This window comes from Oncorhynchus masou, unplaced genomic scaffold (genome assembly GCF_036934945.1).
Source record: "Oncorhynchus masou masou isolate Uvic2021 unplaced genomic scaffold, UVic_Omas_1.1 unplaced_scaffold_877, whole genome shotgun sequence".
NCBI classification, from domain to species: Eukaryota; Metazoa; Chordata; class Actinopteri; order Salmoniformes; family Salmonidae; genus Oncorhynchus; species Oncorhynchus masou.
In genome coordinates this window covers 148,618-172,350 of record NW_027015233.1, presented here as the reverse complement: position 1 = coordinate 172,350, position 23,733 = coordinate 148,618, and the positions used below count along the sequence as shown (strand labels likewise).

At 50.1% G+C, this 23,733-nt stretch overlaps 1 protein-coding gene across 1 annotated transcript in view; it reads left to right on the top strand.

The window, feature by feature from the left end:
- The window catches only part of LOC135537959 (tuberin-like), a gene marked incomplete at its 3' end in the record, with an annotated part of 74,613 nt that overhangs the window by 39,716 nt on the left and 11,164 nt on the right, over positions 1-23,733 (top strand). Inside the window, 9 exon segments of the mRNA XM_064963969.1 lie at positions 4,224-4,391; positions 10,168-10,329; positions 11,070-11,228; positions 11,700-11,812; positions 14,097-14,351; positions 16,806-16,913; positions 16,916-17,044; positions 21,397-21,554; positions 23,025-23,638. Coding sequence (XP_064820041.1) covers positions 4,224-4,391; positions 10,168-10,329; positions 11,070-11,228; positions 11,700-11,812; positions 14,097-14,351; positions 16,806-16,913; positions 16,916-17,044; positions 21,397-21,554; positions 23,025-23,638 — 1,866 coding nt within the window.

Below are 23,733 nucleotides of genomic sequence, written 5' to 3'. Positions count from 1 at the left end.
CAAGAGGTACACACACACACACACACACACACCCACACACACGGCCGGGTCACATGACTGCTCATTGAAGATCTTGTGGCCGCATGGCCGTACAAGAGGTTGGTGTTGTCAAGGTAACACAGGACTCAGCATGACTGTCGTTGTGGTGTGATGGTTGTTTTGGTTTCCCACAGGTTGCTATGGTGATAATTTCTGTTTTGGTGGTTTGTTTTTGTTGGTAAATATTTTCTGTTGGTTGTTGTTGTCAACTCATGCACATTATTACCACAAGATACACAAAGAGGTGGAGAGAGAGGAGATGGGTCTTTTCTCTCTCTCTGTCTCTTTGTCTCTCTTTCTCTCTCTCTCTCTCTTTCTCTCTCTGTCTCTCTGTCTGTCTCTCTGTCTCTCTCTCTCTCTGTCTCTCTCTCTGTCTGTCTCTCTGTCTCTCCGTCTCTCCCAAATAAAAACACATTATAAAATCTTATAATAAAAGCTAATAATTAAATCACTCACAAAAGTGACTTCCTGAACCGCGTCCCACCTAAATCCTACCCTCTACCCATAACCAGGCCACCCTAATGGTTCCTTTGGAGTGTCAACCAAAATCTACCCAGCTTGGAATTCTGTCATAATCAAGTCCTGACCTGACTGACATCGTCTAGAATCGCTCTTTTTTTAATTCTGTGAGCAAGTTGACTTATCCACCAATGTTGACCATGGACTTGGGGCCCGCCCCCCTCCACTCCCAATCGCTTCCCTCGCTTTTTCTGTGGTGACTTTGGGGAGAAGAGTAGATTCTCTCTCCTTCTTTCTCCTCCTGATTTTCCTCTCTTCTGTTGGCGCTCAAAATGTCACTTCCTGATTATTATTTTTTTGCCCTCCATGGCAAAGCCCATGCTCCCATAGTAACGCACCATAGTAACAAGCACACTCCCATGTTAACTCCCAATAGTAACACATAATAACAACATTCTATTAATAGCCTGTACTGACCCCCTCCCTCCGTCCCAGACCCCCTAACCCTGTCCTGACCCCCTCCCTCCGTCCGACCCCCAAACCCTGTACTGACCCCCTCCCTCTGACCCAGACCCCCTAACCCTGTACTGACCCCTCCCCCTGTCCCAGACCCCCTAACCCTGTACTGACCCCTTCCTCTGTCCCAGACCCCCTGACCCTGTCCTGACCCCCTCCCACCGTCCCAGACCCCCTCCCACCGTCCCAGACCCCCTGACCCTGTCCTGACCCCCTTCCACCGTCCCAGACCCCCTAACCCTGTCCTGACCCCCACCCTCCCAGACCCCTAACCCTGTCCTGACCCCCTCCCACCGTCCCAGACCCCCTAACCCTGTACTGACCCCCACCCTCCCAGACCCCTAACCCTGTCCTGACCCCCTCCCACCCTCCCAGACCCCCTGACCCTGTCCTGACCCCCTCCCTCTGACCCAGACCCCCTAACCCTGTACTGACCCCTCCCACAGACCCCTTGACCCTGTCCTGCTCCTATGTATACTTACTCTATCTACTGTACCTCTGCAGGAGTTGGAGAGATGCATGTCAGGTGTATAAACACATCTCAGACAGCTGTATAAACCAGGTGTATAAACACATCTCAGACAGCTGTATAAACCAGGTGTATAAACACATCTCAGACAGCTGTATAATATAAACCAGGTGTATAAACACATCTCAGACAGCTGTATAAACCAGGTGTATAAACACATCCCAGACAGCTGTATAATATAAACCAGGTGTATAAACACATCTCAGACAGCTGTATAAACCAGGTGTATAAACACATCTCAGACAGCTGTATAAACCAGGTGTATAAACACATCCCAGACAGCTGTATAATATAAACCAGGTGTATAAACACATCCCAGACAGCTGTATCATATTAACCAGGTGTATAAACACATCCCAGACAGCTGTATAAACCAGGTGTATAAACACATCCCAGACAGCTGTATAAACCAGGTGTATAAACACATCCCAGACAGCTGTATAAACCAGGTGTACAAACACATCTCAGACAGCTGTATAAACCAGGTGTATAAACACATCTCAGACAGCTGTATAATATAAACCAGGTGTATAAACACATCCCAGACAGCTGTATAAACCAGGTGTATAAACACATCTCAGACAGCTGTATAAACCAGGTGTATAAACACATCTCAGACAGCTGTATAAACCAGGTGTATAAACACATCTCAGACAGCTGTATAAACCAGGTGTATAAACACATCTCAGACAGCTGTATAAACCAGGTGTATAAACACATCTCAGACAGCTGTATAAACCAGGTGTATAAACACATCTCAGACAGCTGTATAAACCAGGTGTATAAACACATCTGAGACAGCTGTATAAACCAGGTGTATAAACACATCTCAGACAACTGTATAAACCAGGTGTATAAACACATCCCAGACAGCTGTATTAACCAGGTGTATAAACACATCCCAGACAGCTGTATAAACCAGGTGTATAAACACATCTCAGACAGCTGTATAAACCAGGTGTATAAACACATCTCAGACAGCTGTATAAACCAGGTGTATAAACACATCTCAGACAGCTGTATAAACCAGGTGTATAAACACATCTCAGACAGCTGTATAAACCAGGTGTATAAACACATCTCAGACAGCTGTATAATATAAACCAGGTGTATAAACACATCTCAGACAGTTGTATCATATTAACCAGGTGTATAAACACATCTCAGACAGCTGTATTAACCAGGTGTATAAACACATCTCAGACAGCTGTATAAACCAGGTGTATAAACACATCCCAGACAGCTGTATAATATAAACCTGATCATTGTACCAGGGGCTCTTTTCAGCTTGTAGCTACTTTTATATAGTAATGAACGTTTTAAATAAAACGAAGCAGTGAGGTAGCCTAGTGGTTAGAGCGTTGGACTAGTGACCGGAAGGTTGTGAGTTCAAACCCCCGAGCTACAAATCTGTCGTTCTGCCCCTGAACAGGCAGTTAACCCACTGTTCCTAGGCCGTCATTGAAAATAAGAATTTGTTCTTAACTGACTTGCCTAGTTAAATAAAGGTAAAAAAAAAAAAAAAAAAAGAGTATTCTCACATTAAACCTGGTTTCTCCTGTCCTCTCTAGTGGTTACAGACTTAGACGTCGATGGACAACGAGTCGTAGTATATGAGACCTCCGTTTGTAGTGAGACAGTAGATCACGTGTTCATGATTTATTGGTGGTTTTAGATCAGCCATGCTCTCCTCCTCCTCCTCCTCCTCCTCCTCCTCCTCCGACACCTGCTTCATCCAACACATTCCTCTCAGTTGGTTCTGTCGTTTGTTGTTGATTTTTTTTTTTTTTTAACCTTTAACCTTCTTCCTTCCCCCTTGTTGTGTTCATTGGTTCATATTAACCCTCCTCAGGCCGTGCCGATCTCTTCAGTTGGTTGTTTCAGTTGTGTTGATTTGAACCCCTCCTGCTCGGAGTCCATCCTCTTGTAACAGATCCCGGTGTCCCAAATGGCAACCTATTCCCTTCACAGTGCACTACTTTTGACCCATAGGGTGGTGCACTGTAGAGGGAAGAGGTTGCCATTTTGGGACGCATCCTGAGTCATGGCAACGGCGTCCTCTTGCTGCTCAGTGTGATGACGTCTCCTTTTCTTCCAGGAGTAGTTTGTGTTTGTTGTGGAAAAAGCTGATGCTGTTTTATCTCCCTGTTGCTTTATAGTTGTTCCTTCCTTTCTGATATTTCTGTTCCTATTTGTGCGATTCATAGTGTTTTACTGCTGTTAATTTTCTCAACTTGTTTTTGTTTGTTTGTTTATGTTTACTCTTTGGTTGATTTGACCCCCCCCCCCCCCATCCCCTCCTCTGACTGGGTGCTGCGTTGTGGGTGTGGTTTCGGGGTCGGTGACACCCTGGATCCCTCCATTGCTATTGGCACACTCTTTTGCTCATCCCCCTGACCTTCGCCCTCTGACCCTTTGACCTTCGTGCCCCACCCCCTTGCCCGTGTCTCCGTCGGTCACCTGGGGGTCGTTTCTGACGTGACGGGCGACATATCCTGATTTCCGTTTCCTGTTGGCCGTTACCTCTTCCCCCCCCGCCCTCACGTCCCTCGCCCACTCCTACTCTGTCCCTCTTTCCAACACACAATCCCACCCACCCCCTTTCCCACACACACCAACTTGCCCCCTACCCCCCACACACCTTCCACCCTCCACTCCTGCCACGTTGCCATGGTCCCAGCCTACGGGCAGCCAAAATGGCGAAGGCCCACCACCAGCAGCAGCAGGCGTCAATGGCAGCAGGTGTCGCGGCGAGTACCGGCTCTCCCGTTAAAGAGCTGAGAGATCTGTCGGCCATGGACGCCTTCCGCTCCCGAAGCATCAGCGTCTCCGAGCACGCGGTGCGCAGGTAGAGAGCACTCTGGGTAACCAGGAAATAAAACCCAGAAAATAACATTTCTTGCTTCCGTTGGAGGGGTGGGGGGGCTTGGTGGGGGGGGGAGCCGTCGTCATAAGGACCGGTGGGCGGTTGCCAGGGAAACCTGGGTTGGGTGGCGGTGGCATGCTGGAGGAGGATGTGTTGAGTTCTGGGCTGCAATCGTCGTCTTTTTATTTATTTTTTACGACATTTGACTGATTTTGTTGCATGCAGTTTGTGCTTTGGAAAACATCTAAATTTCTGTCAATGTTTTCCTGTTTAACCCCGTTTTGGCTTCTTTAATTTCTCTGATGCTTTGGTTTGTTATGAATAGTTATTTTTGTTTGTTTTTCGGTTGTGGTGTTTGCTGGGTTTTTGCTGTGCTGACTGGATTTAATTTACCCCGACTGACTGACTGGCTGGAGAAAAACATGGCCCTACTGGGTGTACTGAGACGACAAGACTGACAGCCACTGCTACCAATGATTGGCTTTTCCTCTTCCCTGTGGGAAGGGACTACTGCGTTCTGGGCCAATGAGAAGCCAGTCTTACACACATGCTTTGCATGCTGCCTGTGTAGTTTTGTGTTGCATTGGTTTGACCCACAGATGCTCAGTGTTCAGCTCCCTCCGCTGATCTACAGCCATCTGTCTGTCTGTGGGATGTCGGGATTCGTTGATTATCTCAGTTACAAAATTACGGTAACTTTCCCACAATTCCCAGGTTTTCAAGAAATCCCGGCTGGAAAATTCCTGGATTTTCCGATCATTCCTTCCAGATTCGAGGAATATTCCAATTGGGATGTCTGGGAATTTTGGGGAAAGTTACCAGAATTATGCTACCCCTCCTCTATGACAGAGTGACGGACTGAGTTGGGGGTTTTGTGGTGTCTGTCTCCAACTGACTCAATGACTCCTGCCATGCACCAATCACTACACCTACTTACCTGTGAGAGTGGCTGACTGTGAGAGTGGCTGACTGTGAGAGTGGCTGACTGTGAGAGTGGCTGACTGTGAGAGTGGCTGACTGTGAGAGTGGCTGACTGTGAGAGTGGCTGACTGTGAGAGTGGCTGACTGTGAGCGTGGCTGACTGTGAGAGTGGCTGACTGTGAGCGTGGCTGACTGTGAGCGTGGCTGACTGTGAGAGTGGCTGACTGTGAGAGTGGCTGACTGTGAGAGTGGCTGACTGTGAGCGTGGCTGACTGTGAGCGTGGCTGACTGTGAGCGTGGCTGACTGTGAGCGTAGCTGACTGTGAGAGTGAATCAGACATTGCAGTTGGTGGTGGTTAGATAATGTTTCATCATTTCTCTCCATCTGTGTATCTCAAACCCATAGGAGTCCATAGGTTGTTGAGCGCTCTGTCAGATGGGGAATTAGTTCAGCTGACACTCAACTAGTCAGCTCTCAAAAACTAGCCAGTCTGTTTGTTATCACGGTAACTCGTCGTCATGCCAAACAATTTGTCTTGACAATGACCTCCTATGGAGTTGGCAGGAGCACAAACTGATCTGGGACCAGGCTACTGAAGTACTAGTTCGAATCCAAATTGTCCCAAGGAGAGGGAAGAACTGATCTGGGACCAGGCTACTGAAGTACCAGGAGACAGAGGAAGAAGTGTGTAGTTTACCAGGCCCTGTTACAATCTGTATAACTGTCAGTCCCCCTCCTGACCAGCAGGGTGCAGGAGACGATCACTAGACAGCCTGAGGAGCTTCCCCTTTACACACTGATCCAAGACCAGTTTTGTGTTTCCCCTCTAATGGTTAGGGATAGGATTGGGGCCAGTTGAGCTGATCCTAGATCTGTGCCTATAAGAAAGTACAGTATTTGGGATTCCTCGAACAGAAGGTCTAACAGACTCGCCTCAGTGTGTGACTATGGTGTGTGTGTGTGTGTGTGTGTGTGTGTGTGTGAGAGAGAGAATCGGACACAGCCACTGCTGTAATGCAGAACTATATTTAAAGAGCTGTCATTGTGATGGCTGGCTGGATAAACTGATGATAGAATAACACTACGGCCGTGTCTCATTCCAAAAGGCTCGCTGCCTCCCTCTCCCTGCCTCAAGAGGCAGCGTCCTTATGGATTGAGGCACAGCCCAGTAGTAACAGATAGGAGACTGACACAGAGCCCTAGTGAATGGTGGATACCTTTCCCTCAGACTGTATGTTGTTGTGCTTCAAGGGTTTTAGGGTCCTGGAAATCACCACCGTCCCAAATGGAACCCTACTTCTCATCCCTGGTCAAAAGTGGAGGCCTATTTAGGGACTAGGTCTCCAGACTTGATCTCAACACTAAACCATGCACTTAACGTTCCATATGGCCAGGTGAAGGTGATAAGTGCTCCGTGGTGATGTGCTCCCAAACGAGCACCTTGAGGACGGTGCCGATCTGGTGACGTAAGGGGAAGATATTCTTTGGTCATTTTGGGGTCATGGCGGTCTGAATGGGTGTCCACCAGAGCAGCTGGGTCAGTGCCACCGGGTCAAGGGTCAATTAAGGGTTGAACACTCTGTTTGCTGTGTAAACTGTGCTGCTGGGTTGTGCTGGTCACAAGCTGGGACTTGGTCTGAGTTAGCATTAGCCATAGCATTAGCATTAGCCAAAGCGATAGTGTTGGCAGTAGTGATAGTGTTAGCGATTGGTGTTAGCGATAGCATCAGCCATAACCTCTTGGGAGAGCCGGCTGCAGTGTCTATATGCTTTTGTCCAGAGGTGTCCTATGGGCCCTGGTCTAAAGTAGTGCTCTATATAGGGAATAGGATGCCATTTGGCACACAGACAAGACGTTTGTTATATTCTGTTACACAAGACGGACCGAACTGACGCAGGTGGAGGGAAAATAACTTCTAGAGGCATGAGCCACCTAGAGGAAGAAGAGGGAATGTTCCTCTTCTCTCGTCTCACACTTGTTCCTTCCTCTAAAGGGCTCAGGTTATGTCATCTCTCCATTAATCTATCATCCCCCCTTTGTATCCCTGCTACTGTCTCAGTGTCTCAGGGCTTGAAGGATGCTACTGTCTCAGTGTTTCAGGGCTTGAAGGATGCTACTGTCTCAGTGTCTCAGAGCTTGAAGGATGCTACTGTCTCAGTGTCTCAGAGCTTGAAGGATGCTACTGTCTCAGTGTCTCAGAGCTTGAAGGATGCTACTGTCTCAGTGTCTCAGAGCTTGAAGGATGCTACTGTCTCAGTGTCTCAGAGCTTGAAGGATGCTACTGTCTCAGTGTCTCAGAGCTTGAAGGATGCTACTGTCTCAGTGTCTCAGAGCTTGAAGGATGCTACTGTCTCAGTGTGTCTCAGGGCTTGAAGGATGCTACTGTCTCAGTGTCTCAGGACTTGAAGGATGCTACTGTCTCAGTGTCTCAGAGCTTGAAGGATGCTACTGTCTCAGTGTGTCTCAGGGCTTGAAGGATGCTACTGTCTCAGTGTCTCAGTGCTTGAAGGATGCTACTGTCTCAGTGTGTCTCAGGGCTTGAAGGATGCTACTGTCTCAGTGTGTCTCAGGGCTTGAAGGATGCTACTGTCTCAGTGTGTCTCAGGACTTGAAGGATGCTACTGTCTCAGTGTCTCAGGGCTTGAAGGATGCTACTGTCTCAGTGTCTCAGGGCTTGAAGGATGCTACTGTCTCAGTGTCTCAGGGCTTGAAGGATGCTACTGTCTCAGTGTCTCAGGACTTGAAGGATGCTACTGTCTCAGTGCTTGAAGGATGCTACTGTCTCAGTGTCTCAGGGCTTGAAGGATGCTACTGTCTCAGTGTGTCTCAGGGCTTGAAGGATGCTACTGTCTCAGTGTCTCAGTGCTTGAAGGATGCTACTGTCTCAGTGTCTCAGGACTTGAAGGATGCTACTGTCTCAGTGTGTCTCAGAGCTTGAAGGATGCTACTGTCTCAGGGCTTGAAGGATGCTACTGTCTCAGTGTCTCAGGGCTTGAAGGATGCTACTGTCTCAGGGCTTGAAGGATGCTACTGTCTCAGTGTGTCAGGGCTTGAAGGATGCTACTGTCTCAGTGTCTCAGGGCTTGAAGGATGCTACTGTCTCAGTGTGTCAGGGCTTGAAGGATGCTACTGTCTCAGTGTGTCTCAGGACTTGAAGGATGCTACTGTCTCAGTGTCTCAGGGCTTGAAGGATGCTACTGTCTCAGTGTCTCAGGGCTTGAAGGATGCTACTGTCTCAGTGTCTCAGGGCTTGAAGGATGCTACTGTCTCAGTGTGTCTCAGGGCTTGAAGGATGCTACTGTCTCAGGGCTTGAAGGATGCTACTGTCTCAGTGTCTCAGGGCTTGAAGGATTGAAGGGTGGGAGACAGACATGCAGGCAGACAGGGTGGGAGACAGGCAGGCAGACAGACAGACAGGCAGACAGACAGGGAGGGAGACAGACAGACAGACAGACAGGCAGGCAGACAGACAGGCAGACAGACAGACAGACAGGGAGGGAGGGAGGGAGGCAGTCAGACAGACAGGGAGGGAGGGAGACAGGCAGACAGTAAGATAGACAGACAGGGAGGGAGACAGACAGGCAGGCAGTTTGAATGATCTACATTAGTTTAAAACACATACAGAGTCTTCTCAATATCTAGTCTATCATGTAGATGTGTGGACATAGAGGCTGAAAGTATCGGTCCATAAGATTACTTCCTAACTACTTCCTGTTGTAGTTTGGACGGTGTTTGTCTGAACTCTCGGTTCCTTACGTCAAACCCGTTCCCTGTGGCGATGTCACTCCCCTTGAAGACCGGTGTAACTTGTCCTACAGAACAGTAGCTGTGTGTTCCGTTTCCCCTGGCGGTGGTTACCGTGGTTACCGGGATGCGATGGGGGGGTCTCCAGGGAGGAATGCTGAAGGGAGATGTAGATCAGGTGACTGGGATATTACGGTACATCAGTTCCCCCGGGCCCTCAGCTCTGAGCAGCGTGTTGTTCTAGTGTTCTCTCTCTCTCTCCTTCAACATAAACACGCCTGGTCTGTCTTCCTCTATCTCTGACACCAGCTGTGGTTCCCGGGCCTTTGTAGAAGAGACACCCTGTCAGCAGTAAGCATAGCACTTCACATCCACAGAGGGAACGGATGACGGATCATTTCAAGCGCCCCGGCTGCCGCTACAGTGACTTATACCAAGTCCCAGCTTGTGTGTGTGTGGGAGAGAGAGATTGGCTCATCTGTGTTGGTACATCAGTGGTGTACACCTGAGAGAAAGATAAGAGCCATGTGTGGGAGAATGCAATGCTGCGTGTGTGTGATTCTGAGCTTACGTGTGTGTGGATCTTGTAAACTGTGTGTGTGTGTGTGTGTGTGTGTGTGTGTGTGTGTGTGTGTGTGTGTGTGGGGATCTTGTAAACTGTGTGTGTGTGTGTGTGGATCTTGCAGACTGTGTGTGTGTCAGTGGAGGCTGCTGAGGGGAGGATGGCCCATAATATCGTCTGGAAGGGAGTAGTTGTCATGGTATCAAAGGTTATTTATATTTAGAAGGTGTTTTGATTCCATTCACTCCGTTCCAGACGTCATTATGAGCCATCCTCCCCTCAGCAGCCTCCACTGGTGTGTGTGTCTCCCCTGCCTCTCTGACACCCCTCTCTGACACCCCTCTCTGACACCCTCATCTGGCACCCTCATCTGGCACCCTTATCTGGCACCCCTCTCGGGCACCCTTATCTGACACCCTCTCTGACACCCTTATCTGACACCCTCTCTGACACCCTTATCTGACACCCTTATCTGGCACCCCTCTCGGACACCCTCTCTGACACCTTATCTGCCACCCCCTGGCTGTAGGATGCACACCTCCAGCACCACGTGTAGTCTGGGTTCTTCTGACGAGAACACCGTGAGCCAGGCAGACGATGGGTTAAAGACCGTCCACCTGGAGTTAACGGAGACCTGTCTGGACATGATGGCCCGATACGTCTTCTCCAACTTCTCAGCGCTGCCCAAGAGGTACGCACGGACGGGGGGTTGACCACGGGATATTTCCTGCCTTTAGTAAATCAAATCAAAATCAAATCAAATTTATTTATATAGCCCTTCGTACATCAGCTGATATCTCAAAGGGCTGTACAGAAACCCAGCCTAAAACCCCAAACAGCAAGCAATGCAGGTGTAGAAGCACGGTGGCTAGGAAAAACTCCCTAGAAAGGCCAAAACCTAGGAAGAAACCTAGAGAGGAACCAGGCTATGTGGGGTGGCCAGTCCTCTTCTGGCTGTGCCGGGTGGAGATTATAACAGAACATGGCCAAGATGTTCAAATGTTCATAAATGACCAGCATGGTCAAATAATAATAATCACAGGCAGAACAGTTGAACCTGGAGCAGCAGCACGGCCAGGTGGACTGGGGACAGCAAGGAGTCATCATGTCAGGTAGTCCTGAGGCATGGTCCTAGGGCTCAGGTCCTCCGAGAGAAAGAAAGAGAGAATTAGAGAGAGCATACTTAAATTCACACAGGACACAGGAATAGGACAGGAGAAGTACTCCAGATATAACAAACTGACCCTGGCCCCCGACACAAACTACTGCAGCATAAGGTATTAGTGACCTTGTGGGTCTTCACTCTCGTCTTCATTATTCACCCAATCACAACGGGGAAAAAGGACACAAGGTCTTCTATGATTATCAACTGCCATAAGCCCTCGGAACTAAGTGACCTTGACTTGACCCCTGGCCCTTAACCTTTGCCAGGTCTCCTATAGCAGAGTTCCTTCTGGCGGGGGGTCGCAGTATGACCTGGCTGGTGGGTAACAAGCTGATCACCATAACGACCAGTGGTGGGGTCAGGAGCCAGGCCCTACTGGGAATGGACATGGCTGAGAGGCTGGGAGGAGGGGGAGAGATGACCAGGTAACCACACACACACACACACACACACACACACACACACACACACACACACACACACACACACACACACACACACACGGTAACCCATATACACACACGGTAACCCATATACACACACATTTAACCCATATACACACACACGGTAACCCATATACACACACACACACAGTAAACCATATACACACAAACGGTAACCCATATACACACACACAGTAACCCATATACACACACACGTTAACCCATATACACACACGGTAACCCATATACACACACATTTAACCCATATACACACACACACACGGTAACCCATATACACACACACAGTAACCCATATACACACACACACACACACACACGGTAACCCATATACACACACGGTAACCCATATACATACACACACGGTAACCCATACACAACCACACGGTAACACACACTGTCAGTAATATCCGGTCTCTCTCCTGCCCCCTGTAGGTCAGACCCCTCCCTTCACACCCGTCAGACCAAAGAGGCTCCGGCCAAACTGGAGTCCCAGTCCAGTCAACAGCTCAACAGAGCCTCACGCATCAGAGTACGATCCATGTCAGGTAGGAAGATGAGGAACGCTCTCTCTGTCTCTCTCTCTCTCTATCCTTCTCTCTCTCTCTCTCTCTCTCTCTCTCTATCCTTCTCTCTCTATCCTTCTCTCTCTCTCTCTCCCTGTCTCGCTCTCTCTCTCTCTCTCTCTTCCTGTCTCTCTACTGTCATCAGAGTACGATCCATGTCAGGTAGGAAGAGGAGGAACGCTCTCCCTGTCTCTCTCTCTATCCTTCTCTCTCTCTCTCTCTCTCTCTCTCTATCCTTCTCTCTCTCTCTCTCTCTCTCTCTCTCTCTCTCTCTCTATCCTTCTCTCTCTCTCTCTCCCTGTCTCTCTCTCTTTCTCTCCTTCTCTCTCTCTACTGTCATCAGAGTACGATCCCTGTCAGGTAGGAAGATGAGGAACGCTCTCTCTCTCTCACTCTCTATCCTTCTCTCTCTCTCTCTCTCCCCTGTCTCTCTCTATCCTTCTCTCTCTCTCTCTCTCTCTCCCTGTCTCTCTCTCTCTCTATCCTTCTCTCTCTCTCTCTCCCTGTCTCTCTCTCTTTCTCTCCTTCTCTCTCTCTACTGTCATCAGAGTACGATCCATGTCAGGTAGGAAGAGGAGGAACGCTCTCCCTGTCTCTCTCTCTCTCTCTATCCTTCTCTCTCTCTCTCTCTCTCCCTTCTCTCTCTCTCTCTCTCTATCCTTCTCTCTCTCTCTCTCCCTGTCTCTCTCTCTCTCTATCCTTCTCTCTCTCTACTGTCATCAGAGTACGATCCCTGTCAGGTAGGGAGAGGAGGAACGCTCTCTGTCTCTCTCACTCTCTATCCTTCTCTCTCTCTCTCTCCCTGTCTCTCTCTCTCTCTCTCCTTCTCTCTCTCTACTGTCATCAGAGTACGATCCCTGTCAGATAGGAAGATGAGGAACGCTCTCTGTCTCTCTCACTCTCTATCCTTCTCTCTCTCTCTCTCCCTGTCTCTCTCTCTCTCTCTATCCTTCTCTCTCTCTACTGTCATCAGAGTACAATCCCTGTCAGGTAGGGAGATGACGTTCTCTCTATCTAGCTATCTATTCTATACACTACATGATCTAAAGTATGTGGACACCTGCTCATTGAACATCTCATTCCAAAATCGTGGGCATTAATATTGAGTTGGTCCCCCTCCACTGTTCTGGGAAGGCTTTCCACTAGATGTCGGAACATTGCTGCAGGGACTTGCTTCTGTTCAGCCTCACGAGCATCAGTGAGGTCAGACACTGGTGTTAGGTGATTAGGCCTGGCTCACAGTTGGTGTTCCAATTCGTCCTAAAGGTGTTTGATGGGGTTGAGGTCAGGGCTTTGTGCAGGCCAGTCAAGTTCTTCCACACCAACCTTGACAAACCATTTCTGCATGGATCTCGCTTTGTGCACAGGGACATTGTCATGCTGAAACAGGAAAGGGCCTTCCTCATACTATTACCACAATGTTGGAAGCACAGAATCCTCTAGAATGTCATTGTATGCTGTAGTGTAAAGATTTCCCTTCACTGGAACTAAGGGGCCTAGCCCGAACCATGAAAAACAGCCCCAGAAAACACCCTCCTCCACCAAACTTTACAGTTGGCACTATGCATTGGAGCAGGTAGCGTTTTCCTGGCATCCACCAAACCCAGATTCGTCCATCGGGACGGCCAGATGGTGAAGTGTGATTCATCACTCCAGAGAACGCGTTTCCACTGCTCCAGAGTCCAATGGTGGAGAGCTTTACACCACTCCAGCTGACGCTTGGCATAGCGCATGGTGATCTTAGACTTGTGTGCGGCTGCTCGGCCATTGAAAACCATTTCATGAAGGTCCCAACGAACAGTTATTTTGCTGAGTTTGCTTCCAGAGGCAGTTTGGAACTCAGAAATGAGTGTTGCATCTGAGGACAGCACTCGGCGGTCCCGTTCTTTAAGCTTGTGTGGCCTACCACTTTGCGTCTGAGCCGTTGTTGCTCCTTGACGTTTCCACTTCACAATAACAGCACTTACAGTTGACTGGAGCAGCTCTAGCAGGTCAGAAATTTGACGAACTGACTTGTTGGAAAGGTGGCATCCTATGATGGTGCCACGTAAGTCACTAAGCTTTTCAGTAAGGCCATTCTACTGCCAATGTTTGTCTATGGAGATTGCATGGCTGTGTGAGGAATAATGTTCTGGGGCAACGGGCGTGGCTGAAATAATCTGAAGGGGTCTCTCTATCTCTCCTTCGTTCCATGTAAGGTAGGGATGGCGATATGTCACTAATTCCTCCTTCTCTCCACCCGTTCTTTCTCCTTCTCCCCCCTCAGGTGGCCATGCCCTCCGTGCAGGTCCAGCCCAGAGCCTCAGCCCCCTGGTCTCACCCTCTGAGGGAGGAGAGCTGTGTGGTGTCCCCCTCTCTCCCCCCTCCTCCTCCTCCGGCCCCTGTCTGGATGGCCTGGAGCCCCCCTCTCCTTCCCCCTGTGCTCCCCCTAAGGACCCCCTCAAAGACAAGCCGAGCCTGGCAGAGTTCCTGCCCGTTCTGACCCAGGGATGGGCCGAGATCTTCATACGCAGACCCTCAGGTAAACACACCACACCACACACCACCACACCACACCACACACCACCCACACCACCACACCACACCACACACCACCCACACCACCACACACACCACCACACCACACCACACACCACACCACACCACACACCACCACACCACACCACACACCACCACACCACACCACACACCACCCACACCACCACACACACCACCACACCACACCACACACCACACCACACACACACACCACACCACCACCCACACCACCACACACACCACCACACCACACCACACACCACACCACACCACACACCACACCACACACACACACCACACCACCACACCACACCACACCACACACCACACACCACCACACCACCACACCACACACCACACACCACACACCACCACACCACACCACACCACCACACCACACCACACCACACACCACACACCACACCACACACCACACCACACCACACACCACACCACACACCACACACCACCACACCACACCACACACCACCACACCACACCACACACCACCCACACCACCACACACACCACCACACCACACCACACACCACACCACACCACACCACACACACACCACACCACCACACCACACCACCCACACCACCACACACACCACCACACCACACCACACACCACACCACACACACACCACACCACCACACCACACCACACCACACACCACACACCACCACACCACACACCACACACCACACACCACCACACCACACACCACCACACCACACCACACCACCACACCACACCACACCACACCACACCACACACCACACACCACACACCACACCACACACCACACACCACACCACACACCACACCACCACCACCACACACCACACACCACACCACACACCACACCACACACCACACCACACCACACCACACACACCACACCACACCACACACTCCACACCACACCACACCACACCACACCACACCACACCACACACTCCACACCACACCACACCACACCACACACACCACACCACACACTCCACACCACACCACACCACACCACACCACACACTCCACACCACACCTACACCACACACACACACACACCACACCACACACACCACACACACCACACACCACACCACACACACACACACACCACACACACACACACACACACACACACACCACACCACACCACACCACACACACACACACACACACACACACACCACACACACACACACACACACCACACACCACACACCACACCACACCACACACCACACCACACCACACCACACACACACCTGTTGAATAACTTCCTCTTCATCTGTTTACACACGGAAGATACAGACCATTTTAGATTATTTTCTCTGTTCTTCTCGATCTCTCTTCCTCCTCTGACCTGACTAATTCAAATCAAATCAAATGTGTTTATATAGCCCTTCGTACATCAGCTGATATCTCAAAGGGCTGTACAGAAACCCAGCCTAAAACCCCAAACAGCAAGCAACGCAGGTGTAGAAGCACGGTGGCTAGGACAAACTCTCTAGCAAGGCCAAAACCTAGGAAGAAACCTAGAGAGGAACCAGGCTATGTGGGGTGGCCAGTCCTCTTCTGGCTGTGCCAGGTGGAGATTATAACAGAACATGGCCAAGATGTTCAAATGTTCATAAATGACCAGCATGGTCGAATAATAATAAGGCAGAACAGTTGAAACTGGAGCAGCAGCACGGCCAGGTGGACTGGGGACAGCAAGGAGTCATCATGCCAGGTAGTCCTAAGGCATGGTCCTAGGGCTCAGGTCCTCCGAAAGACAGAAAGAGAATTAGAGAGAGCATACTTAAATTCACACAGGACACCGAATAGGACAGGAGAAGTACTCCAGATATAACAAACTGACCCAGCCCCCCGAGACACAAACTACTGCAGCATAAATACTGGAGGCTGAGACAGGAGGGGTCAGGAGACACTGTGGCCTCATCCAATGGTACCCCCGGACAGGGCTAAGCAGGAAGGATATAACCCCACCCACTTTGCCAAAGCCCCCACACCACTAGAGGGATATCTTCAACCACCAACTTATCATCCTGAGACAAGGCCGAGTGTAGCCCACAAAGATCTCCGCCACGGCACAACCCAAGGGGGGGAAGATCACATCAGTGACTCAACCCACTCAAGTGACGCACCCCTTTGATTAATTGGTTAATTCCTAAAACTCATTGGAGGTGGGGGGTGCTAAGCTGACATATGGAATGGTTTTATGATGTCATACTGTGGATCATTTAGCTATTTGATTTAAAAAAACGTTAGGACTCCGTTTACGTGATAAGACCGATTTTTGTTTTGTTTTTTTTGTTGCTGAAACTGACTGATTTTGATGGGGATTTTGTGATGTGACTTAGATTGACCCACCGGGGCGTCAGTGGACTCCAGGGGGGTAATTGACTTCTCTCCTGTCCAGGTAACACCAGCTGGTTGATGTGTCTGGAGAACCCTCCCAGTCCCTTCTCCTCTGAGCTGGGTAACATGCCTCTCCAGGAGCTGTCCTCTGTCCTCATGGCCATGGAGGGGTCAAGGAGCCCCCACTCAGACTGCCAGCGCCCGCCAGCACAGCCACCCCCGCCCCGACCCCCGTAGCCCTTAACCCCCCTGGGCCCATCCAAGGGGGCAAGCCTGGACTCATCCAGCGCTCTAACACAGGTGAGGAGGGAGAGGGGAGTGGGGTGTAGTGGTGTGTTGGATATTATAATTGTGTGTTGGTGGGAGGTGACAGTGTGTGTGTTGGTGGGAGGTGACAGTGTGTGTTGGTGGGAGGGGACAGTGTGTGTGTTGGATAGTGTGTGTGTTGGTGGGAGGGGGACAGTGTGTGTGTTGGTGGGAGGGGACAGTGTGTGTGTTGGTGGGAGGGGACAGTGTGTGTGTGTTGGTGGGAGGGAACAGTGTGTGTGTTGGACAGTGTGTGTGTTGGTGGGAGGGGGACAGTGTGTGTGTTGGTGGGAGGGGGACAGTGTGTGTGTTGGTGGGAGGGGGACAGTGTGTGTGTTGGTGGGAGGGGGACAGTGTGTGTGTTGGTGGGAGGGGACAGTGTGTGTGTTGGTGGGAGGGGACAGTGTGTGTGTTGGTGGGAGGGGACAGTGTGTGTGTTGGTGGGAGGGGACAGTGTGTGTTGGATAGTGTGTGTGTTGAGGAGGTGACAGTGTGTGTTGGATAGTGTGGTGGGAGGTGACAGTGTGTATGTTGGTGGGAGGGGACAGTGTGTGTGTTGGTGGGGGGACAGTGTGTGTTTTGGTGGGAGGGGACAGTGTGTGTGTTGGTGGGAAGGGGACAGTGTGTGTGTTGGTGGGAGGGGACAGTGTGTGTGTTGGTGGGAGGGGACAGTGTGTATGTTGGTGGGAGGGGACAGTGTGTGTGTTGGTGGGAGGGGACAGTGTGTGTGTTGGTGGGAGGGGGACAGTGTGTGTGTTGGTGGGAGGGGGACAGTGTGTGTTTGGTGGGAGGGGACAGTGTGTGTGTTGGTGGGAGGGGACAGTGTGTGTGTTGGTGGGAGGGGACAGTGTGTGTGTTGGTGGGAGGGGGACAGTGTGTGTGTTGGTGGGAGGGGGACAGTGTGTGTGTTGGATAGTGTGTGTGTTGGTGGGAGGGGGACAGTGTGTGTGTTGGTGGGAGGGGACAGTGTGTGTGTTGGTGGGAGGGGACAGTGTGTGTGTTGGTGGGAGGGGACAGAGTGTGTGTTGGTGGGAGGGGACAGTGTGTGTGTTGGTGGGAGGGGACAGTGTGTGTGTTGGATAGTGTGTGTTGGTGGTAGGGGACAGTGTGTGTGTTGGTGGGAGGGGACAGTGTGTGTGTTGGATAGTGTGTGTTGGTGGTAGGGGACAGTGTGTGTGTTGGTGGGAGGGGACAGTGTGTGTCTCTTACAAACAGATCACACACACATTGCTTGTTCCATCATTGTCTGTTGTGTGTTTCACATATATTTTTTTACGAGTTCCCTATTTTATATATTGTGAATTTAATTTGGTATTTTATCCACTGTCTTATTTTTTTCTCATATTTTAATTCCTACTGTTTTCCCTCCACTGTAAATTCATTTTATCCTCATATTTTTTTAAATTGGTTTATTATTTTCCATTTCCTGTCATGCTAATTTGTGATTGGCTCTGCTGTGTTGAATGGCGACCTGGCTCGTCCAGTGGGCTCTCTCTCCTCTCTGGGTCTGTCCTTCGCCCCGTCCCCAGTTCCGGTTCGGCTCCAACGGAGCATTTCCTGGGCAGGTACAAGCAGCGTGGCCACGCCCCCAACACAGGCCTCACCCCAAACCAGTGGTGGCGCTTTGAATGTGAGGACGGGCTCATAGTAACGGAACAGTAACAGAATGAATGAATGGTAAATCAAACCCATCCATCCATCTATTCCATCCATTACTGTGAGCACGTCCTCCCCTCACCAGCCTCCTATGCCCCAACATATGTGTGCCCCCCCACGTCCCGTGTCATCACGTGTCACTAACATGTCGGGCTACCACTGGAGAGAGATGATGACACAACCAAACTCACGGGCCAATCGTTTCAATCGATTAATCAACCCGCCGCCAAGTTGAACCAATCCTATGACTGGATTTGTTCATGATAATTTAATGACACTTTTGATGTTTTTCTTTCTAACATGTGACCCCCTTGTCCTGTGGCCCTGGAATGTACTTCCTGTCTCCTTTTTACCTCTAACCTCTGACTCTTCACCCCTTGACATCGTCATAGAGGTTATGCATGTAACATAGTCAAGACAGACCTCATCCAGGACACAAACACTTCTTTCTGGCTTCTCTGCTGGCCATTTTGTGTTAGGGATATCATTCTGGTCGCCATTTTGTGTTAGGGATATCATTCTGGTCACCATTTTGTGTTAGGGATATCATTCTGGTCACCATTTTGTGTTAGGGATATCATTCTGGTCACCATTTTGTGTTAGGGATATCATTCTGGTCACCATTTTGTGTTAGGGATATCATTCTGGTCACCATTTTGTGTTAGGGATATCATTCTGGTCGCCATTTTGTGTTAGGGATATCATTCTGGTCACCATTTTGAGTTAGGGATATCATTCTGGTCACCATTTTGTGTTAGGGATATCATTCTTGTCACCATTTGTGTTAGGGATATCATTCTGGTCACCATTTGTGTTAGGGATATCATTCTGGTCACCATTTTGTGTTAGGGATATCATTCTGGTCACCATTTTGTGTTAGGGATATCATTCTGGTCACCATTTTGTGTTAGGGATATCATTCTGGTCACCATTTGTGTTAGGGATATCATTCTGGTCACCATTTGAGTTAGGGATATCATTCTGGTCACCATTTGTGTTAGGGATATCATTCTGGTCACCATTTTGTGTTAGGGATATCATTCTGGTCACCATTTTGTGTTAGGGATATCATTCTGGTCACCATTTTGTGTTAGGGATATCATTCTGGTCACCATTTTGTGTTAGGGATATCATTCTGGTCACCATTTGTGTTAGGGATATCATTCTGGTCACCATTTGAGTTAGGGATATCATTCTGGTCACCATTTGTGTTAGGGATATCATTCTGGTCACCATTTGTGTTAGGGATATCATTCTGGTCACCATTTTGAGTTAGGGATATCATTCTGGTCACCATTTTGTGTTAGGGATATCATTCTGGTCACCATTTGTGTTAGGGATATCATTCTGGTCACCATTTGTGTTAGGGATATCATTCTGGTCACCATTTGTGTTAGGGATATCATTCTGGTCACCATTTTGTGTTAGGGATATCATTCTGGTCACCATTTTGTGTTAGGGATATCATTCTGGTCACCATTTTGTGTTAATTCTGGTCACCATTTTGTGTTAGGGATATCATTCTGGTCACCATTTTGTGTTCATTCTGGTCACCATTTGTGTTAGGGATATCATTCTGGTCACCATTTTGTGTTCATTCTGGTCACCATTTGTGTTAGGGATATCATTCTGGTCACCATTTGTGTTTGGGATATCATTCTGGTCACCATTTTGTGTTCATTCTGGTCACCATTTGTGTTCATTCTGGTCACCATTTGAGTTAGGGATATCATTCTGGTCACCACACCACCCAATAATGTTATGTTTTGTGAGGTGTCACGGTGCTAAGTGTTCATTGTAATATTCTGTTGCTGTCAGTATCCTAAATGTCCATTGGCTGAGAGGATGAGGTCTGTTCTGGGCTGGTGTGTGTAGAGAAAGTGAACCGACCGACCGACCGACCACACGTGTTCGAAGACGCATCAAATAGATGTTACCAATGATGATGTTTCCATTGATGATGAGCCAATGACTGATATGCTGCTGCCTGCAAGTCTGCTCTTCGATCTGTCTCCCTGCGTGTGTGTATGTGTGTGTGTGCGTGTGTGTGTGTGTGTGTGTGTGTGTGTGTGTGTGTGTGTGCGCCTGCCTGATTTACTGATTCTGTTTGATCACTGATCGATACGTGGAATGCTTCTGATTCTGTTTGATCACTGACTGATCTGTGTGTTTAGGAGGTGTGTTACCACTTAGTGGTGGTCTGGTATACTACTGGTGGTAGTTTGTAAATTAACATAAGGGTGCAAAGTAGAGCTAGTTTAGTTTGTGTGTTTTTGTCATTTTTTTCTGTGAGTTTTGTTTCTGTGTGTGTTTTTATTACTTGTGTGTTCATTAATGACGCTTTTCTGTGTATGCTGTTGCGTTCGTTGCCTATCTGTGTGTCCCTCGTTCCCTCTCCTCTCTGTCGCCCCCTGCTGTAGACTCTGTGGTATCTGTGTGTCCCTCGTCCCCTCTCTAACCCTCTCCTCTCTGTCGCCCCCTGCTGTAGACTCTGTGGTATCTGTGTGTCCCTCGCCCCCTCTCTAACCCTCTCCTCTCTGTCGCCCCCTGCTGTAGACTCTGTGGTATCTGTGTGTCCCTCGTCCCCTCTCTAACCCTCTCCTCTCTGTCGCCCCGTGCTGTAGACTCTGTGGTATCTGTGTCCCTCGTCCCTTCTCTAACCCTCTCCTCTCTGTCGCCCCCTGCTGTAGACTCTGTGGTAGTGCTAGAGGGGACAGGTGTCAGGGGCCACGTAGACTACCCCTCTGATTGGCCAGAGGCGGAGAAGTTTGAGGCCATGCCCTCTGAACCCATCTACATCGCTGCTGACAAGTTCACCAAGGCCCTGCCCCCTAGAACACTCAGCAGGGTGAGTAGTACACTACAGACAGGGTGAGTAGTACACTACAGACAGGGGGAGTAGTACACTACAGACAGGGGGAGTAGTACACTACAGACAGGGGGAGTAGTACACTACAGACAGGGGGAGTAGTACACTACAGACAGGGGGAGTAGTACACTACAGACAGGGGGAGTAGTACACTACAGACAGGGGGAGTAGTACACTACAGACAGGGGGAGTAGTACACTACAGACAGGGGGAGTAGTACACTACAGACAGGGGGAGTAGTACACTACAGACAGGGGGAGTAGTACACTACAGACAGGGGGAGTAGTACACTACAGACAGGGGGAGTAGTACACTACAGACAGGGGGAGTAGTACACTACAGACAGGGGGAGTAGTACACTACAGACAGGGGGAGTAGTACACTACAGACAGGGGGAGTAGTACACTACAGACAGGGTGAGTAGTACACTACAGACAGGGTGAGTAGTACACTACAGACAGGGGGAGTAGTACACTACAGACAGGGGGAGTAGTACACTACACACAGGGGGAGTAGTACACTACACACAGGGGGAGTAGTACACTACAGACAGGGGGAGTAGTACACTACAGACAGGGGGAGTAGTACACTACAGACAGGGGGAGTAGTACTCTACAGACAGGGGGAGTAGTACTCTACAGACAGGGGAGTAGTACACTACAGACAGGGGGAGTAGTACACTACAGACAGGGGGAGTAGTACTCTACAGACAGGGGGAGTAGTACTCTACAGACAGGGGGAGTAGTACACTACAGACAGGGGGAGTAGTACACTACAGACAGGGGGAGTAGTACTCTACAGACAGGGGGAGTACAGGGGGAGTAGTACACTACAGACAGGGGGAGTAGTACACTACAGACAGGGGGAGTAGTACTCTACAGACAGGGGGAGTACAGGGGGAGTAGTACTCTACAGACAGGGGGAGTACAGGGGGAGTAGTACACTACAGACAGGGGGAGTAGTACACTACAGACAGGGGGAGTAGTACACTACAGACAGGGGGAGTAGTACTCTACAGACAGGGGGAGTAGTACACTACAGACAGGGGGAGTAGTACTCTACAGACAGGGGGAGTAGTACTCTACAGACAGGGGGAGTAGTACTCTACAGACAGGGGGAGTAGTACACTACAGACAGGGGGAGTAGTACACTACAGACAGGGGGAGTACAGGGGGAGTAGTACACTACAGACAGGGGGAGTAGTACTCTACAGACAGGGGGAGTACAGGGGGAGTAGTACACTACAGACAGGGGGAGTAGTACACTACAGACAGGGTGAGTAGTACACTACAGACAGGGTGAGTAGTACACTACAGACAGGGGGAGTAGTACACTACAGACAGGGGGAGTAGTACACTACAGACAGGGGGAGTAGTACTCTACAGCCAATAGATTATGGCAGGTGGATATTGGGAGACATTGATGTTTTTCATCCATTCTTCCCCTCAGTCCTCCTCCAGTTCCAGCCAGGAGGATGAGAAGTCCACCTTGGAGGAGGTGAGTGAGGGGTTCATCCCCATCGACCAGCCCCCCCTGGCCCCCTCCACCCCGGGCAGCCAAGGCCCAGAGCTCCCCTTCCAGACCCAGAACCAGCCTGCGACCCAGACCCTCAACAAGTCCAGCTCCTCCCCTGAGCTCCAGACCCTACCAGAGGCCTTCCCCAAGACCACAACAGGACCCGGGGCTGGAGGAGGAGAGGCACCCGGGGTTCGGTCACCCTCGGAGGGGAAGAGCCAGCCACAACAGCCCCCGGCGGAGAGAGAGGTGGAGAGTGCAGGAGGAGGGGTGAACAGACAGAATCCGAGTGGGGACACCACTCCAGTGACAGGGGGGTTGTCTGGGACATCGGGAGGAGGTTCCTCGCAGGGAGCCAGGATGAGGTTGGAGTTCCCAGCGCCCCACCAGCCTGGACCCCTCTCCCCCAGCGGAGGGCATCGTCCCAGGGGTCACACCATCTCAGTGTCGGCCCCCTCCTCCAGGAGAGAGAGGATAGGGGGAGACGCGTACCACACCACCCGGCCCGGACCCACCAACACTGAGAAGACCAGTGGACTCAGTCCCAGGTTATATAGAGACACACACACACACACACACACACACACACACACACACACACACACACACACACACACACACACAGAGCCTTTCCTAATGCTTT